A 21,284-nucleotide genomic window follows, 5' to 3' on the forward strand; every position below is an offset into this window, starting at 1 on the left:
GGGACAACAATTCACTTGTGATTCTTTTGAGAAAAAAATGTAAATTACATTCATTTATTTATTTTATGGATAATAAAGAAATCATCTAAAGATTAGAAAACACTAGACAACCCTGTGACCTGTTGGGTCATCCTTTGAAAGACAGATAGTGCAATTTGATTTGACCAGAATGAACATAAAATTTAAGCTGACCATATTTTTTTACCCCAGTGCTGGACTGTCCCATGATCATCTAAGAAGAGTGCATTTCCTTAGCAGAAAAAAATAATTGAAATGGGAACAAATTTCAATAATAAGTCAAGACATACTGTAGGAGATGACCAGGCTGAAGCCAAGGGAGAGGTCATATGCATCATAAATCATGAGTCCCTTGAATGCCTACTTAATTCCTACTCATTTCTCTTGACCGTTAGTAGCTCAGATTTTTGTAGACAGCTTAACCTTGCAATAATTATTTATACTCATTTGAACTGCCTACATCTCCTGATTTCACAGGAGTATGAGCTTATTTACTTACCTAAACAGATAAATAGAATGATCATGGGTGGGTGAAAAAAATAATGGAAGCAGAAGTGACTTCCAACTTCCTGCCAGCTTCCCTGACGATTTTGTTTGTGGGAAGCTAGCAGGGACTGTGGCTGTGGGGATGCTGAAATGGTCACAATTTTGCAAATAAAAGTGGTTTAAATCTCAAGTAAATTTCAATCTCATAGGAATAATGGATTCCACGTTACTATGCCTACTTTGGGTAGCATATTTTAGGTTCCTTGATTAATATATTGTTATGGTATAATAAAGGTAAGGGACGCGGTGGCTCAGTGGGTTAGGACGCTGAGCTTGTCGATCAGAATGTTGACAGTTTGGCAGGTCGAATCCTGTTACTCGTCCCAGCTTCTGCCAACCTAGCAGTTCGAAAGCACGTAAAAAATGCAAGTAGAAAAATAGGGACCACTACAGTGGGAAGGTAACAGCGTTCCATGCACCTTTGGTGTCTAGTCATGCCGGCCACATGACCACGGAGACATCCTCGGACAAACGCTAGTTCTTCGGCTTTGAAACAGAGATGAGCACCAGCCCCTAGAGTTGGAAACGACTAGCACGCATGTGCAAGGGAACCTTTACCTTTACCTTATGGTATAATGGCATAATGCACCATTTGTGAGGGTACAAACTAACAAACAGATAAACAGAAAAAGAATTTTAGTAGTATATAAATGGTGAGATAGGATTGGGATCTAAAGCAAGACTGAGCATCTCTCTAAGATTAGGAAAATTAAATAAAGGGTCCAAGACTAATTTTGTTGTTTTAATCAGCTGTACCCAATGACAGAGTTGAAAGCATGCAAATTTTCAAAAACAGTATGTAACAAGATTAATACTTATGATTCCTACAAGCAAACTTTCTAATTTTGAGATGGATTCTGAAAATATACATAGTGAGAGTGATTATAAAATTGAGACAGTTAGAGTTTGAACTCCTTTAAGAATATATCCATCTTTCAAAGAGAAGCAAAAATATGAAATGTAACTCTAACATTGCATTCATTTACCCCCATTGAAAAAGATGAATCTCTTGGATGTGTTGTTGTTGTTGTTGTTAGCTGCGAAGTCGTGTCCGACCCATCGCGACCCTATGGACAACATTCCTCCAGGCCTTCCTGTCCTCCACCATCTTCTGGAGTCCATTCAAGCTCATGCCCACTGCTTCAGTGACTCCATCCAGCCACCTCATTCTCTGTCGTCCCCTTCTTCTATTGCCCTCGATCTTTCCCAGCATTAGGCTCTTCTCCAGTGAGTCCTTCCTTCTCATTAGGTGGCCAAAGTACTTGAGTTTTAGCTTCAGGATCTGGCCTTCTAAAGAGCAGTCAGGATTGATCTCCTCTAGGACTGACCGGTTTGATCGCCTTGCAGTCCAAGGGACTCGCAGGAGTCTTCTCCAGCACCATAGTTCAAAGGCCTCAATTCTTTGGCGCTCAGCCTTTCTTATGGTCCAACTTTCACTGCCATACATTGCAACTGGGAAGACCATAGCCTTGACTATATGCACTTTTGTTGACAGGGTGATGTCTCTGCTTTTTAGTGTGCTGTCTAGATTTGCCATGGCTTTCCTCCCCAGGAGCAAGCGTCTTTTAATTTCTTGGCTACAGTCCCCATCTGCAGTGATCTTGGAGCCCAGGAAAACAAAATCTGTCACTACCTCCATTTCTTCCCCATCTATTTGCCAGGAATTGAGAGGGCCAGTTGCCATGATCTTGGTTTTCTTAATGTTAAGTTTCAACCCAACTTTTGCACTCTCCTTCTTCACCCGCAACAAGAGCCTCTTTAGTTCTTCTTCACTTTCTGCCATTAGAGTGGTATCATCTGCGTATCTTAGGTTGTTGATATTTCTTCCGGCAATCTTAATTCCAACTTTTGATTCATCTAGCCCTGCCTTTCTCATGATGTGCTCTGCATATAAGTTAAATAGGCAGGGCGACAGTATACAGCCTTGCCGGACTCCTTTCCCAATTTTGAACCAATCAGTGGTTCCGTGTCCAGTTCTCACTGTTGCTTCTTGACCCGCATATAGGTTTCTCAAGAGACAAATAAGATGGTCTGGTACTCCCATCTCTTTAAGAACTTGCCACAGTTTGTTATGATCCACACAATCAAAGGCTTTAGCATAGTCAATGAAGCAGAAGTAGATGTTTTTCTGGAACTCCCTAGCTTTCTCCATGATCCAGCGTATGTTGGCAATTTGATCTCTAGTTCCTCTGCCTCTTCGAAATCCTGCCTGTACTTCTGGTAGTTCTCGATCCACATACTGCTGAAGTCTAGCTTGTAGGATTTTAAGCATGACTTTACTAGCATGAGAAATGAGTGCAATGGTGCGGTAGTTTGAACATTCTTTGGCACTGCCTTTCTTTGGAATTGGAATGTAAACTGATCTTTTCCAATCCTGTGGCCACTGTTGAGTTTTCCAAATTTGCTGGCAAATTGAGTGTAGCACTTTTACTGCACTGTCTTTTAAGATTTTGAATAGCTCAGCTGGAATACTGTCACCTCCACTAGCTTTGTTGTTGCTCAGCTTTTCTAAGGCCCACTTCACCTCACATTCTAGGATGTCTGGCTCGAGGTCAGTGACCACATCATTGTGATTATCTGGGACGTTAAGCTCATTCTTGTATAGTTCTTCTGTGTAATTTTGCCACCTCTTCTTAATCTCTTCTGCCTCTGTTAGGTCCCTGCCATTTTGGTCCTTTATCATGCCCATTTTTGCATTAAACGTTCCCTTCATCTCTCCAATTTTCTTGAAAAGATCTCTGGTCCTCCCTATTCTATTGTTTTCTTCTATTTCTTTGCACTGTTCATTTAAGAAGGCATTCTTATCTCTTCTAGCTATTCTCTGGAATTCTGCATTCAATTGGGCATATCTATGTTTTTCTCCCTTGCCTTTCGCTTCCCTCCTTTCCTCAGCTATTTGCAAAGCTTCCTCAGACAGCCATTTTGCTTTCTTGCATTTCTTTTTCTTTGGGATAGTTTTGGTTGCTACCTGTTGTACAATGTCGCGAACCTCTGTCCATAGTTCTTCAGGCACTCTGTCTATCAGATCTAATTCCTTAAATCTATTTGTCACCTCTACTGTATATTCAACAGGGATATGATTTAATTCATACCTGACTGGCCTAGTGCTTTTCCCTACTTTCTTCAGTTTAAGCCTAAACTTTGCAAGGAGAAGCTCATGGTCTGAGCCAAAGTCAGCTCCTGGTCTTGTTTTTACCGACTGTATAGAGCTTCTCCATCTTTGGCTGCAGAGCATATAGTCAATCTGATTTCTGTGTTGACCGTCTGGTGATGTCCATGTGTAGAGCCGTCTCTTGGGTTGTTGGAAAAGAGTGTTTGCTATGACCATCGTATTCTCTTGACAAAATTCTATCAGCCTGTGCCCTGCTTCATTTTGTACTCCAAGGCCAAACTTGCCTGTTATTCCGGTTATCTTTTGGCTTCCTACTTTAGCATTCCAATCCCCCATGATGATAAGGACATCATTTTTTGGTGTTACTTCTATAAGGTGCTGTAGGGCTTCATAGAACCGGTCAATTTCATCCTCTTCAGCACTGGTGGTTGGGGCATAGACTTGGACTACTGTGATATTGAATGGTTTGCCTTGGATTCGAACTGAGATCATTCTGTCATTTTGAGGATTGTATCCCAGTATTGATTTTCCTACTCTTTTATTGACTATGAAGGCTACTCCATTTCTTCTGAGGGATTCTTGCCCGCAGTAGTATACCTGATGGTCATCTGAATTAAATTCACCCATTCCTGTCCATTTTAGTTCGCTGATACCTAAGATGTCGATGTTCAGTCTTGTCATCTCTTGTTTGACCACGTCCAGCTTTCCTTGATTCATGGATCTTACATTCCAGGTTCCTATGGAGAAAAAATCTTTACAGCATCGGACTTTCCTTTCACCACCAGACATATCCACAGCTGAGCGTCCTTTCGGCTTTGGCCCAGTCGCTTCATTCTTTCTGGCGCTACTAGTACTAGCCCTCTGCTCTTCCCCAGTAGCATATTGGACGCCTTCCGACCTGAGGGGCTCATCTTCCAGCGTCATATCGTTTTGCCTTTTGGTACTGTCCATAGGGTTTTCATGGCAAAGATACTGGAGTGGGTTGCCATTTCCTTCTCCAGTGGATCACGTTTTGTCAGAACTCTCAGCTATGACCTGTCCGTCTTGGGTGGCCCTGCACGGCATAGCTCATAGCTTCATTGAATTACGCAAGCCCCTTCGCCACGACAAGGCAGTAATCCATGAAGGGGCTTGGATGTGTAGTTTTTATTAATTCAACAATTCAGCCAAATAAGGAAATAAAAACTGTGAGCTGGTTTTCATCTTAAAGAAATTATTTTGAAGTGACTGCATACTGTCCAACTACTTTGCATAAAAAGAAAACAGAGGGAAATGCTGCAGTCACTGTGAATGTTGCTAACACTAGTAAAGGAAATTGTGGGGTTATGTCTTAGCTCTAACAATACTATACTCTATTGTACTTTTTCCTAATTACTGGAAAAATTATAGTCCATAATGTGCATTTGACATGCCAGGTTCTTTCCTCACATACAGAAAAATCTGAAATGTTTTATTTATACAATTTGGGGACAGAATTGCATTTTAGAGCCTTGGTGGAGCAGTGGGCTAATGCCTCCTTAAGTAACACCAGCTGCCTGCAATGAGTGCAGGTTCGAGTCCCACCAGGCTCAAGATTGACTCAGCCTTCCATCCTTCCGAGGTAGGTAAAATGAGGACCCAGATTGTTGGGGGCAATTAAGCTGACTTTGTAATAATGCCGCTTGGGGGGGTGCGAAAGCCCTAATAAGCAGGCATATACATAGAATGAAGGCTACTGCTAAGCTTGTAAGCCGCCCTGAGTCTTCGGAGAAAGGCGGAATATAAATGGAATTAAAATAAAAAATAAAAATTTTAAATGTGTTTATAAGAACATGCAGAAAATTTTATCAAGAATTTTCAATCATGGTCCAGAAGATAATTATTTCAGGAGTGGGGGAAATTAGATAACTACATGTAGCTACCAAGATTTTGTCACAGAATTTATTTTGTTACTTTTTTAAAAAAAAAGTAATGTCTCATGCTGTATTTTGTTCAGCCTTTGAAATCTTTTGGTCTGCTTCATTAATATATCTGAAAGAACTATTAAATCTAGTCATGCAACATTTAGTCATATGGATTATATTTACTTGCAGAAACTATTCTCCTGAGCTAAAGCGACATTTTTTTGGCTTGATTCCATTACAAATATTGGACTCTAGCATGAAACAAGTATGAAACATAAGATAGAGCAGTTCAAGGCTTTCCTAGAAAAAAAATAAGTATTGTTAATAATGATAAGGCTAGCAACAGTATATGATCTAATCAAGCTTCTTCTTTTCAATCTAGAAATATTAGTTTAATATAGTGATTATTCAAAGAATGGGTTAGAGAAAGCTGAAAGATGCAGCAGCAGAACAGGCCACAAGTTAGAAGAAGTGAATATTATAAACATGGCTTCACATTACAATCCAATTTATACCAAACATTTAAATGCATATATCTGTATACCAACTTATATTCCTCTTGGTTGTTTCGCTGCATATAAGAACAGTATTAGAAAATATTTTACAATAAGTATAAAATAACAAAAAATAATAATTATATTTTCCATTTTGAATGCTTTAAATAGGAGAACCATTTTGGTATAGTGATTAAAGTGCTGTCATAGAAATCAGGAGACTGTGAATTCTAGTCCCAATTTAGGCATGAAAAGTGGCTGGGTGATTTTGGGCTAGTCGTTTTCTCTCAGCCCAATCCACCTCACAGGACTGTTGTTGTGGAGAAAACAGGAGGAGACAGGAGTCGCTGCCTTGAGTTATCTATGAAATAATAAGTGCGGAATAATAATCTAATCAATAAATAAATAATACTGGACAATATTTAAGTAGGAGTTGTAAAGTTTAAATATAATGAAGATAGAGTTTAAGAGTTTAAATCAGGCACAAATTATTTATGAACCAACAAATATCTTATATCATTAACTAACATTTTGTTTAATTTCTACTTGATGCTGCTAGGACGAAATAATGTAGAAAATCCTGAGGTCGAACCTCCAGTAGGGTAAGTTAATTATTCAGGGATGGCAAGTAGGGCTTTTAAGTGATCCCGTCTGACTGGCAAATCCTACAGCCAGAAAGAGAATGAAAAAATTTCCTCTACTGAACATTCCAATGCAATCTTTTAAGTGGTCTTTTATACATTACCCTCATTATTGAATTGCATAACTTTAATTGCAATACAGAGGCCAAAATGCAAAGGATAGAATTCTGGCCACTACCAGCACCAGGTATTAAAATATAAATCTAAATGAAAAATGTTACCTCCTCCTAGTAATTTAATTCATAAATTAAAATACATATTCCAGTTCATTCCTCTCTGGGGTGACCCAAGCTGTATTCCATACAGTTACCCTAATTAGGCCAACGGAAGTGCAACATTGTTTTCTTAATTAGAAAATCACTTGGGAAATTGCCTCCAACATAAAGCGTACAAATGTGTACGGTTCAATCCATCAGTGTCAATTATTTCTCTCCTGTATTTTTTGCTGTTAGAGCTCAGCTGCAGACAGGGCAAAGGCCACATGTCTGAAGCCAATCTAACTTAGAAAATAGGTAAAGGAGGCAGATAACAGGTTGAGTTTAAGTCAATCTTCATCTTCATCATGAAGCTGTAATGCTTTTGTAGTAAGTAACGCAACAGCAGCTGGATCTGAACCAGTTCATTCATTGGAAAGCAAAATTTCCCTATTTAGTTCTTGGAACCAAGATAATGTATTACTGTACAATTTTCTCCTTTCATCCCAAGCACAGACTGCATCTCCTTGACATGGACCTAAGATGGCATGGGCAGAGGGAATGAAGTTTGGCAACAATAGAAATGGGGACATGATAGCAGCATAGAATGTTGTGTGCAGCAGACAACAACAGCTGAGCTTCTCCCAACAGCCTGAACTTGGCAACATAATTTTAATAGTATATTCACAAAATTTAGCTACCACATTTTCAAAGAAGTCAATGAGAGTCAAAGGACCATCTACTGTACTTTATTATCTCTGTTATCTCAGGTGATATAGAATATTAGCCAGCCTTCTTATTGGTCTTGGGATGGATGGAAGTCAAGTTCAATTCAACAAGTGGTGGCAAGACATAAGGTAACACCCATGGCTCTCTTTTCTGCGAGTTTAAGGGAAGGCAGATTGTATATACCATTCTGATAGAACTCAGAAATGCTGTGGAAATCTAGCTGATCTCCTGAGGAAGAAGAGTAAGATTCTGCAAAAGATCTCATTCCCATGGAAAGTCTGGAGATATTTTAATGAATCAACAACCATAGTAGCATAGTTCATTGCAGTGAAGTCTCACTGGGTCTTCAATAATACTTTTAGTCAGTAGTGGGATTCAAATATGTGAACAACTAGTTCTCTGTGTGGATTCCACTTCCGGAAGTCCTTTCTGGGCCTGGGCAACAAAAAATTAGCTACCGGTTCTGCCGAACTGGTGCAAAATGGCTGAATCCCACCACTGCTTTTAGTTCCACCCTAAGTCCCCTGCAATATGGCTGCCCATGGTGCTGATGAAAAAACTAGGATTGCCTAGCCAGTTGAATTGTATCAGACTCCTTGTTATCAAGGAGCACAGAGGTAGGCTACTGGTAGTTATTGTATGTATTTGTGTGCCTTGTTCACACATATATGCCTTTATTTATATATGAACATATATAGATATAGTATGCACATAGATGTATGCATAATATAGAAAGCCACATTTGAAAAAAACAGTATGAAACTAGTCTATTCATCTAAAGCTTTTTTCAATGTCTTCAGTACAATTTCTGGAAGTAAATTTCATCAACCACTACAGTTGATAAAGTTTTTGATTAAACCTCTACTATTTTTTCCCCTCAGAATTCTTTTAAACCTTTTTGCTTGCTCATGAATAGTGGCTGCTTCTGCTTCTTCTTTTTTAAATGGGACTTGGTTTTCCTTAATCAAACATAAGAAAAATAATTTTAAATAGCTATTTAAAGATTAACTAAAGGAGTTTGGGGAGCACTACATAGAACTAGAGTAAAAGACCTTGATAGAAATCTGTCCAGCTCACTGGGCAAAATGGTACTTAAGTGAACACATAACATTTTTTTTCTTCTGGAAAGAACAGCCTTTTTCAATATCCAACCTTCCAAAAATACCCAGAACAGGTATTTCTAAGAGAAACAAATTGTTTGCTGATTGATTCTCTTTTCCCCAGATGAATTCTTCCTCCCTCACTTCTGAAGTACAACTGAATCTATTCAGTAGGGTTGTGCAGTGATCCAAATCTGAAAGGTCAAATGTTATTTTGAGTGTGAATGAGCACATATATAACACCTGTCAGGAACATTAGAGAGAGACCAAATGCTTTTCCTGGGGTTCCACATCAGCTGCAGAGGGTGGCCACACCCACCAGGAATAGATGGAGCTGGAAAGATTGATATACAGTACATACATCAGGTGTGTAAAAAATGTAAGGAAGGATATTTATTGCTCTTCTTCAATTATCCCCTATCAACTATTTTAGAGTTACAACAAAATGATGGTTTCTCAAAACTAAAGAGCCTCTTGTTGCGGGTGAAGGAGAGTGCAAAAGTTGGTTGAAACTTAACATTAAGAAAACCAAGATCATGGCATCCGGCCCTCTCAATTCCTGGCAAATAGATGGGGAAGAAATGGAGGTAGTGACAGATTTTATTTTCCTGGGCTCCAAGATCACTGCAGATGGAGACTGTAGCCAAGAAATTAAAAGACGCTTGCTCCTCGGGAGGAAAGCCATGACAAATCTAGACAGCACACTAAAAAGCAGAGACATCACCCTGTCAACAAAAGTGTGTATAGTCAAGGCTCTGGTCTTCCCAGTTGCAATGTATGGCAGTGAAAGTTGGACCATAAGAAAGGCTGAGCGCCAAAGAATTGAGGCCTTTGAGCTATGGTGCTGGAGAAGACTCCTGTGAGTCCCTTGGACTGCAAGGCGATCAAACCGGTCAGTCCTAGAGGAGATCAACCCTGACTGCTCTTTAGAAGGCCAGATCCTGAAGCTAAAACTCAAATACTTTGGCCACCTAATGAGAAGGAAGGACTCACTGGAGAAGAGCCTAATGCTGGGAAAGATTGAGGGCAAGAGAAGAACGGGATGACAGAGAATGAAGTGGCTGGATGGAGTCACTGAAGCAGTAGGCATGAGCTTAAATGGACTCCAGAAGATGGTAGAGGACAGGAAGGCCTGGAGGAACATTGTCCATAGGGTCGCGATGGGTCAGACACGACTTCGCAGCTAACAACAACAACAAAATACTATTTTTTCAAAGTATTTCCTACAGTTTGCTTCCTCTCGTGAGGACTGACTCAATTATCTTTGTTCTCTTCTTAACGTAACTGTACATGTTAATTATATCATACAGCTAATTTAAAGCTGGACATCTTGTGAAAGAAAATTAATTAAGCCAAGTCAATAGATATTAGCACATTCACATATATAATGGTAGCTAACCACATAAAAAAGAAATACAACTTCAGAAAATGAATAGAGAAAAATAATTAAATGCATGGCTCCCTTGTGTGGTAGTTTTAAAATTAAGAGCATGTGGTTCAGTTCTCCAGTTTTAATTTCAGTCAATGACTCATGGATACAGTCGGGAAAGTTTGTCTACAGTTAAAATAAAGAATACTGGTGTACTGGATATGATTTTTGGAAAATTACTGATATAATATATCTGAACAGCTTTATAAAGGAAAGAACTATATGCAAATTAATATTAAGAGAACAGAACAGTAGTTGAATAATATAAGATTCAATTGTGATGAATGTGTAATCCATGAAGCCTCCATAGTCTCCATTGTAGGGGACCTAGATTTTCTTAACATATCACAGTATGTAATACCACTGCATATTTCTTAAGTCACAGAAAGAAACAGACGTACTTGTTGCTTGGATTGAAAATCCTTGAAGATATACCCACTGTATTATGTATTTGCTATAGTTATTAATAATTTGTTGTTTAATGACCACTTCTTCAGTGTCCATTCAAAGTTATGACAGCACTGAGGGATACTTACAATCAGTTCTTGAAATTCTAGGCATCCCACCCTCCCCACAATCACTTGGCAACTGGTTTACATTATGATGGTTGCGTAATGGTCATGAGATTGCCATTTGCAACCTTCCTTGCCTGCTTCCCGCAAGCAAAGTCAATGGGGAAGTGGGTAGGGAAGATTGCAAGTTGCTTCGCTAAATCACTCAGCCTCCCTTACCCAGCAGTAGCACCTTGGCCCCCCCCACACACACACTGCACACATGCTGCACTTTGTGGTACAAGCAGGCCAGGCATCTTCCTCCACTTGGTACCAGCCACTTACCTGCCTGCCAGCTGACCTATTTACAAGCCACCTAGAATTTGCTTAATTACCTGCAATCATTCCATAACAATGGCAAATACTACAATTGCCATTGCTAAATGATGAAGCCATATGATGTTGTTCTTTACAACTACACTGGTAGCAAATGAAAAAATTGATCCCAGCTACCGTTGTTAATCAAGGACTACCTATATAGTACAAAGTAAGTTATCAATTTGTTCCAAGTTCTCTTCAACAGACGTTTAAGATTGCAATAGGTAAAAATAATATATGGAAAGGCTATACATATATTTAATCCAAATTTGAATGGAGGTCAAAGGTGACCACCTATTTCTAAACAAGAAAACTACTTCTGTATAACACAAAGATGTATATCTTGTCTGAAATACATAAAATACATAAAATAACATATGAAAAGAATTTAGCTTCAGCTCAAATTCTATTTATAGACAATACTTACAAATTCTTTACATCAGTAATTCCGCGAAAAGCCTTCCTAGGGATGCCTTGAATCTGGTTTTCACTTAAGTCCCTAAAAATAACAAACAAATAAATATTATGAAATCATTGAAAGTGACTGAATTAAAAAAAAATTGGCATAAAGGTGTGTTCATAACTGCAGATTCCTGTGACATGAAGAGGAAGCATAATGAAAATCTTAGCATACTTTTAATATGTTATGCACTGAAATGGTATCTATGCAGAATTTTATATTTTCATAAATCACACAAGAAAATTCTTGGACTGTTAACACAGTAGCTGCTACTGTGTACCAACTACTCTTATGTGTATGCATTTCAAAATAAATATTGCACCAAATTGCCTGAAATGGTTTAAATGTACTTTTTAAGTCTGTATTTTTAACAGTTCATTTCTTTATTATCTTAAATGTGGGAATAAACACTAGAAACTTAAAATAACAGAGGAAATAAGTAACTAAAATATAGTAGAAAGGATAAAATAAGAAGCAATACTATTCGCATGTCTTTTTTGTCATAGAACGCTCAGAACGGAGTTCCGGCACCTTTTTTGGATGGAACCTTGTAGGGTAGGCAAGGCGGGTTGTATGACCTGTGTGAGTTCCGGCACCTTTTTCTTTTGCAAAAAAAGCACTGACTATTAGTATATAGATTGTGCACTGCAGATTTATTAAAATGAGTGATTTCATAAAAATTCCCATACCTATTCCATCTTTGTCATATGTCTAAGAAATAAGTAAGCATCATATTTTTCCTCTTATTTTGCTTGATTTACTTGGTCTTATATCTATAGGAAGAGATCTTCATGAAGCTATTTTTGTGGCTACTTTTTTTAGAAATCCTTCATTTGGTTTACATTACAGAATAAAAATATAATGGAAAGTTATATTCTGGTTTGGCAATTTTGAACTTTCTAATCAGCATGTGAATCTAACAAAATATTCCCTACCATCGATGCAATTAACATTGGCTAAAGCACAATCAATATGTTCACAAATATTTTGTGCCCATGAACAGAAAAAGAATAATGTCAGTAAGTCCTAAAAATGATTAAGAAGTATTATTATTATTATTATTATTATTATTATTATTATTATTATTATTATTATTATTATTATTATTATTATTATTATTATTATTATTATTATTATTATTATTATTATTATTATTTCTTTCATTTAAAAAGATAACATGTTCATAATATTTTATCTATCCCTGTGAAATACCATAGTTACAAGCAATAGCTTAGAAAAGGACAAAATAAGTATTCAAATATATGACAAAATGAAGTAAATTGCATTATTATTATTAACAAGCATTGGAAATGCTCAATTTTATAAAATGTGGGATATTGCATGGAAATCAAGGACAATAGATACTATCCAAATTTGATGTGCTTTTTAGAGATGTATACAATGTTCAGAGTTTCCAGATAAGTAGCATTCATTAGAATGCACTCTGTGGAATTTCTCCCCCTTTGAAAGTGAATTCTCTATTGTGCCATGAACCTCAATCAAATTGATTTTATTGAATAATAAGCATTTTGGCTCTGAATGACAGCACCACACAGAAAACCCACACTGACATGTTAGGTCATTTGGGTCACAAAGAGCTTTCTTCTGTTTTCCATCAGGCTGATGGTCCATTCAGTTCCCACCCCAAATGTCCTTGTCAAACTAATTCAATTTATACTAGTCATCTAGTCTACACCAATCCTTTTGGTAGCTGTAATTGTTTTCTCAGACAGAGAGACAGGCACACAAATGGCACACATAACAATGCTTTATTGTTTTCAAAATGTCGTTTCCAAACATATGTAAGTACTTCAGGACTTCCCCTAGTTACAAAATATTCACAGGGAAGATATTTCAACTTTCTACTCATATTCATCACAAATGACACTAGCATATTAAATGCTACATGATAGGCCTTTGATATCAGTGAATATGATAAGTATCATAATTACTGAAAGTAACTCAAAAAGAAGCAAAAAGTTAAGTATTACAAAAATAATGTCTGGAACGTTAAAGGCTAATAACAATCTAAGTAAGCAGCAAAAGAGAAACAGCTGGACTTGAAACAGGAAAATATCCATTCCAAAAAAATTAAAATTAATTATGATTATTTAAATAAGTTCCTTCTGCTTCAGGTTGAGTAGAAAGACATGATTTAAAATAATGTTTGAGAGATTCTAGCATATTAAAACAATTAATAATTATTGTTTCTCTTATGGCTGCCTTCCATCTTCCTATTTGCAAGAAAATAATCTTTTTCAATAATAAATTAATACTTCTGCTTTTAATTTGTATTTTCTTTATCTTCTGTTGGAATACTCTTGTCAGGTTAAAAGCCACTCCAAATTTCCAATGTGTATTTTGTAAATATTTCTCATATTCTGATAACCTGGCAGCCTTAATAATAGTATTTTAGCAGTATGTGTTTATACCTGGCAATTAATTCAGTACAAACGATTAAAAAGGATGCTGATTTTTGCATGATGTTTGAAATAACTACAGAACACATTATGGAGTGATTTTATAAAACAAGGGAAGGTGTGTTTTCTTAGGTCCATTAGGGAACTGCATGGTGGTGAAAAAAATTAAGATAAAGATATTACTGTCAAAACATCTCTTGACCAAGATGGAAATCCTGGAGGGAATATTTAGTGAATGGGAAAATTTTGGATGCTGTTTTAGGCTTGAACAACAGTTTTATTAAAGATACAGATCCAGCCATTCTAACTCTGATTGACTTAATCATTATGATTAAATTTTCTGACCTAGGACTTTTGAACAATAGAATTCTCAATCTTCCTGGAGTCAGTTGTGGACATGCTAAACATATAAACATTTAAATATGATTACAATACAGACTTTAAAAAAGACTGATTTCTGACACTTTAAATATAAATTTCCTCGTCTTCTATCAACATACAAATTTCACAATGAATATCAGCTGGGTTAGCTCACTATGATTAGTACAATATGGGAATTGTGGAGTTTATTTTATTTTATTTTTTCATCTGGAACATAGTACAAGTTGAACAGAAAACTGTTAATTTTTGAAAATTTAGGAAATGTTGCTGACTTTACAAAAAAGCACAAAGTGATCTACTGCATTCCTAACTAAATAAATCTAAAATAAAATCTTCAATTTTCAATATTAGTAGTACAATAGTGCAACATAATAATGTTAAAATAGCAATGTTCTTGAATATTTATAAGCTATTCCCATTGCAGATTACTCCTCTCCCCCCCTCCACACACAAAAAAAAATTCTGTGTACTTTTTTGGCTTCTCTGTAACTTTATCATGACAAATAATTACATCACAAAATCCACAGATTGTATTAGCCCTTCCATGGCAACTGCTCTGAATAATGTGAACCAATCTACTAAAATGTTCATTCCATTGACATGAGTCCATTTCTGAGTCCATTTCATAAAGCACATTTGAGAAAAAGAAAATTAAACTGTTCTTACATCAGAAATATTACAATTTCTCCAAAGCACAGCAGTAAGATTATGAAAACATGAAATGGAATCACTGCCTTTCCTTCCTTCCTACCTTTTTGTTTATACATATATATAAACATTATTATAATAATGAAATAATTATTTCAAATTTCAAAGGAAGGTTTACATTACAGATATCTTTATATTCCTTCAGTATCACTAGATTATAAAGAAATAATTATTTCATTATCAGAAAAGCAAAATTACTTCCTTTTACTCCATGTAAAGGGAAAATATCAAAATCTGCAATATTTTCTTCCATTATTTGATCATCATAAATAGTAATAGTTTTACCGTTATAACTATGCAATACAGCAGCTGGAATAGGTCATGGAGATTGTTTATGGCAACTACTCTCTTCATGCCCTGCATTCACCCTAAAGCAAGCTAATTAAAATCTAATCAGATCCTCCCAATTAGAATCTTGATATAATCTCATTCATTATCAGCAAAATAGATTCTATTTAACATATTTCTTTTTTGTAAGACGGGATTAACACCTGGAAATGCAAAAAATAAAATAAAAATAGCCTTATTAAGCAGTGGTGAAGAAACAACAATCTACTACAAGAAAAAAAATGAAATACCTTACTTGATAAGAAAAAGCAAGTCTTGATGGATATTTGGCCCTACTGCATACCACAAAGATTGTTTAGTGTGATTAGATTCAGAATTTTCACTTATTGGCTGATCAAAAAAAGTGTGGGTGTGTTCTTGCTATATAAAAGCATTAAAGTATCTCCTGACATGTCAAGGTTTATTCTTGCAGAAGACAAGGGCAAAACTCTGATTAATCAGCAAATGTCTTGGCTCAGCACTCTGCAAGAATATTTATTTACATAACAGCACTTCCAAAAATTAACTAGACTCTCTTCTGAGTAGCCATCAAACATGTTATTGGATTGCAGATTGACAATGTCAGTTCACCCAATCAAATTAAGTATAAAAAAAGAAGCTGAGAGTTGGTAAGAGTAAATGGAGAATTGGTTTTATTTAAAAGTATTCATAAAAGTTTATATGTTTCAATTACTGTCTACTTACTACAAATTGTATACAGGATAAAAATAGCTCCTAAAGAAGTAACTGTTCTCACCTCCAGAAAGATTAAATTGTACCTCTAGGATTAATCTGTTTAAAACCGTTTCTGAATGTCAAAGATTTACTTGCAAAGAATTAGCCTTCCTAGGCTATATGCTGAATAGTCATGTATAACATTCTTGGTTAAAGAGGAAACACTTTTTGAAACTTTGGAATATTAATCATAGAAGGAAGAAGGTTTTCAGTAAGTCCTTAAAAGATATGCTGTATTTAATAAGCCTACAGAGGGGGCAGTTACTGGCCATCATGCCTGGGCATGGGAAGCAAGCAAGGTCAACATATGATCAACCATATGATCTTAACCCAAGAGTTTCAATAGCATGGATGCGGTTCCCATTTTGAAATTTTTGATCCTCCTGCAGAACCCCTTGCCTGCTCTATGTTGAATCAACTTTGTGGACTATTTTTTTCCAACTCAAAGACAAATTTCAAAGGAGGGTTTACTTTACAGATATCTTTATATTCCTTCAGTATCACTAGATTATAAAGAATTTGTTCTTGTTTTTTCTCAAATCACAGTGTGTTGACAAATTTCAGGACAAAGCCTGCATGCTTATTAATCTCCTTAATATTTCATCTTAGAACTTTAATCTAATAAGATATAAAACTATCATTTTAAAAGAAAAGGTTTCATTTATAATATTCTATCATAACACGGCTAAGGAAAACTTCATTACGATTTATCCTCATTCCACACCACGAACAGGAAGCAGAAAAGTAAAGTTTATATGCCTGTAGGTTGGAAGTTTGAATAATACACGACACATTAGATAAAATATATCTATAATTTCAGGTTATGGTTAATCATAGCCTTGACCAAGGTTAACCATGTCCTATCATTGATCTAATCAACTGGGATTTGCAATTAGCAGGAGACGATAATAAGAAATCAAGGTTTGAAATGGTTTGTAAACTATGTTTGAGTTGTCATTTGCTTGATGTCTAAATTAACAAACCATTAATATGGTTTGTACAACACATTTACATACAAGCAGGGTACAGACAAGTTTCTGACCTTACAAAACACACTGAACCACAAAGTAACTAAATCATCCATTATGTAATTGGCAAATTTGAGGTTGAGTTATATAAATCCAGTCATTAGTTCTTTTTTAAGATCAGTATCATGATTTGCAGTTTTACACAGGGACTTAAGCTCATGCACTGCATTAAAACATAATGTGGTTTGCTTGTTTTTGGCCTAGCATTCTGTATAAATGCAACCATTGTGGTATACGCATTTGTGATTCATTTCATCCTTATTCAATAAACCACAGCTGAATAAACCACAGCTTAATGCAACGTATGATGTGGGCCAAAAATTCTTTCTTAGGTTTTGTTTTTTGTTATTGTTTCTGGGTCAACCAGAATTTACTTTTCCACCAGTTAAGACAATTAGTCCATTCCCTGAATTCTGGGATAAAAAAAGAACTATTATCTGATATCAATCCCTAGCTTTTAGGAATAAAATTGCTGAGACAGGAACCATCAGAACTTTGGCTCCAGACAGGCTTTCTATCATCATATCCCAGTGGGCTCCGTCAATCTTGAAAAGATTTTTGACTTGGAAGAGTGGGAAAGAGCATAGACCAATCACCATAAAAGCTTTAACTGCTGTATATTGCACTAGACACTACACTAGGCACTTGTTTTAGTGACTGCCTTGTATAGCGACCCTTCACAGTTATGACAATGATAGAAAAGTAACTTTGTGGCTAATCTTTGCACTTAAAACCTTTGCAAGCCTGTAAAGGAAAGGAAAACTGAAGTAAAATCAGTAAGTCCCACAAGGTGCAAGGCTTAACAGCAAGATCTGCCTATCACTATTCCCATCACCAAGGAAGAAGAGAACCAGAATCACCTGTGGCTGTGCCTCTTCTATTCACTTCCTGTGACTCATCACTCAAGTTGCCATTGCTTCATTCCAGTGATGGGATTCAGCCGGTTCGCACCACTCGGGCAGAATCAGTAGCTAATTTTTTGTTGTCCAGTCCCAGAATGGACTTTCGGAAGTGGCATCCACACAGAGAACCAGTTGTTCACATATTTGAATCCCACCACTGCTTCGTTCCATAATAGATGGGCTAGTAAATTGAAATAATGGAACAGCTAATGGGAGGGAGAGAATCCCAGAACTCCTAGCAGTCATCATAGCAGTCCTGACCCAAAACCTGGCAGCCATTTCTGAAGAAGCACTGCAGCTTCTGTTCTCCTCAGATGCTAAGTATCCACCTCATCGCCTGATTAAAATGATGGGAAGCCAAATACATTTACTGCCTTTCTCACTCAATGTGAACCACAGTATACTTGAGACTTGAAAAGTTTCCCAATCACTGAATCTTGAGTAGAATTCATAATTGGAATAAAGAAGGAAGGAACTGCAAAGTGGGCAACACTATTTCCAATGGAAAAAAAATTGAACAAGTAATTTTATAACAAATCAGTAGGCTAACTTTAATGTCCAAATCAAGAAAGTGAGTGCTAACCATGAAATCCATCATTACCAGCATAGTTAATACTTAGTATGGGACTATTTTGCTGACTTTGACTGGATCAGGATTTGGGCTGGGATGAAAGAAACTAAAATGAACACTTTAAAGTTTATTAATTCTGAGTGTTGTTAAGAGACCTCATATAATTTATTTTTATGAAACCAAGTCTGCTTAGTTACTAAAGGAAGAATGGAGGAATAAGGGACATCTTTGGGAATTGGAGGTAGGGGAAAAAAAGAAGCAAAAAAAAGTCATCATGCACATATTTATTGAAACTCTGTCCTTTTGCTCATGCACGTAACTTCAATGGATGTACAAATAGGTGGGGCTTTCATCACATGATTCCAACCACTATTTTGACTTTTGGACCCCTGTGTTCTACAAAGCCTGATGAGTACATTTAATATTTTTTTTATTTTTTTTATTTTAATTCCATTTATATCCCGCCCTTCTCCGAAGACTCAGGGCGGCTTACAAGCTTAGCAGTAGCCTTCATTCTATGTATATGCCTGCTTATTAGGGCTTTCACACACACCCCAAGCGGCATTATTACAAAGTCAGCTTAATTGCCCCCAACAATCTGGGTCCTCATTTTACCTACCTCGGAAGGATGGAAGGCTGAGTCAACCTTGAGCCTGGTGGGATGCGAACCTGCACTAATTGCAGGCAGCTGGTGTTACTTAAGGAGGCATTAGCCCACTGCTCCACCAAGGCTCTAATACCCCCCCCCCAGGACAGTACACAGACACAGCCAGACACAAACACACTTCAGGGATTTCAGGAATAGTCCTCAAGATACACATGAACAAATGGGAAAAAAAGGATTAAGTGGCTTATAGTTCCAGACTCAGAGAAGAAGGGAAAAGAGAAAATTGGGAAATTGTATTTGGAATACAGTTGGCAAGACAGAATCCAGAAATTCCCAGGTTTTTTTTTAGAGAGAATGATTAAATTAATACATTTCAATGGTTTTCCAGGGTTTAAAGAAAATATAAAATATTCACTAACTTGGAAGAATTAAAACAGAAAAAACTCCACAGAATTTATACTCTGGAACATAGATCCGTATATACATTTTACCTTGCAAGAAGCAGTTATCGATAGCATACACTTTCATTCTTGTTTAATTTTACTGAATCATGTCAGTGGATCTTCTGTCAACAAGCTAAATCTTGAATAAGATATTAAAATTCTTGATAATCAAGATTACAAACATGTCAGACTGATACCAGTCTCATATCATTCTGATCAAGCCGCTACAATAAGCAGTACGGTGGCATCAGTATAGAAAATTACAATCAATATCTACAAGGGAAACTTTCATAAATAAATAATAAACAATAGCAATACTTTTCCCTCCAAAACTACAGAGACAGAAAGAAGAATGTTGATGATTTCATTTAGTTTTAAGTGTTAGATAGATAAATTTTATTACAGTCCAAGACCAGTACAAAAGTAACTTAACCAAGCATGATCCAAAAGTACAATTAACAGTTTAGTAGCTTAATTCATGGTGTCCCTCAGTTAACAAGTCTGGATATGACATATCTTTATGGCTAAGGTATGCAATTTATCAATTAATGCACATATGGCATTATGCCAAGGTTGCTTTCTTGTAGGGTTATGCACATACAGTCGTAACTGACAAAGAAGAAGAGAAATGCAAATTAATGGCAAGGAAAGAGAATCCGTAAGAAGCGACCTGTTAAATTAGGTTGCAATTGGTTAAACTGGTCTAGTACTTGGTATTTATAGGGTGGCCAAACAAATGCATTCTAGAAGCTTACATATATGGCCAGGAAAATACCATCCTTTTTCATTGTCACTTCCTAGCAGCTGATACATAAAGCATGTTGACTCTGATTCCCTGCAAACACTGTTTTTTCAACCCTAGAATTTTTGAAATTCTCTTGCTTCAACTGGGAATAAGGATGTTTAGTAATTTTAAAATCCATGGGCAGTTTTTTTTAAAAAAAAAATCTGGAATTTATGAACAAAACCCAATGCCTATTAAACTAGAACGAGTGTCAAAGTTTAGAGTTAATTGTACATTAGTTTTTCAGCTATCTTCATCCTACAGAATATTAATAAGAAAGACACTCTTGGGAATACAGTATGTCTTTTAAGTTTCTTACAGGGATAAAGAACTTTTCAGATACAGTAACTGCTGTCAAAGTTTAGGAATAAATAATGAAAAAAAAGTGTTAAAGGCATAGAACAGGTATCACTGAGCAAGGAAACATGTGCATTAAAGTCTTCTGTGGCAGTGAACTCCTGCAAGACTCCTCTTAAAAACTGTAAGCAACTTTGAAATGCACAAATAAAATTTCCAAGCACATACTTAATGTTCAAATGGCAAGATATATTGATCTGCTTCTCATCTGTAAGTATCTTAAGTGTACCCAGAAGACTATTTTATTTAATTAAGTGGATATATATATATATATATATATATATATATATATATATATATATATCCCACAATTGATCATAAGAGAAGCTGACATATATTTGAGTCAGGCATACATCAGCTCCATTTAATGGACCTCCACTTAGGAGAGTGGTTGGCTCTAAATCAAGGTAAATGAGAGCAAGTAGTCCTCTGGGATGGTAGGACTCAGCCAAATCTATAACATTTTACAGGTTTTTTTAAAAAAAAACTTTTAAACTAGAAAGCATATGGAAATTAGATAGGAAAATGTTCTCTCCTTGCACGTTT

General features: G+C 36.4%; 1 protein-coding gene across 1 annotated transcript in view; it reads right to left on the reverse strand.

Moving 5' to 3' along the window:
• The window catches only part of SLIT3 (slit guidance ligand 3), a gene marked incomplete at its 3' end in the record, with an annotated part of 569,754 nt that overhangs the window by 278,061 nt on the left and 270,409 nt on the right, over window positions 1–21,284 (reverse strand). Inside the window, exon 5 of the mRNA XM_081320704.1 lies at window positions 11,443–11,514. Coding sequence (XP_081176830.1) covers window positions 11,443–11,514 — 72 coding nt within the window. The remainder of the gene's footprint in view (window positions 1–11,442; window positions 11,515–21,284) is intronic.

This window comes from Vipera berus (genome assembly GCF_964194415.1).
Source record: "Vipera berus genome assembly, chromosome: 2".
NCBI lineage: Eukaryota > Metazoa > Chordata > Lepidosauria > Squamata > Viperidae > Vipera > Vipera berus.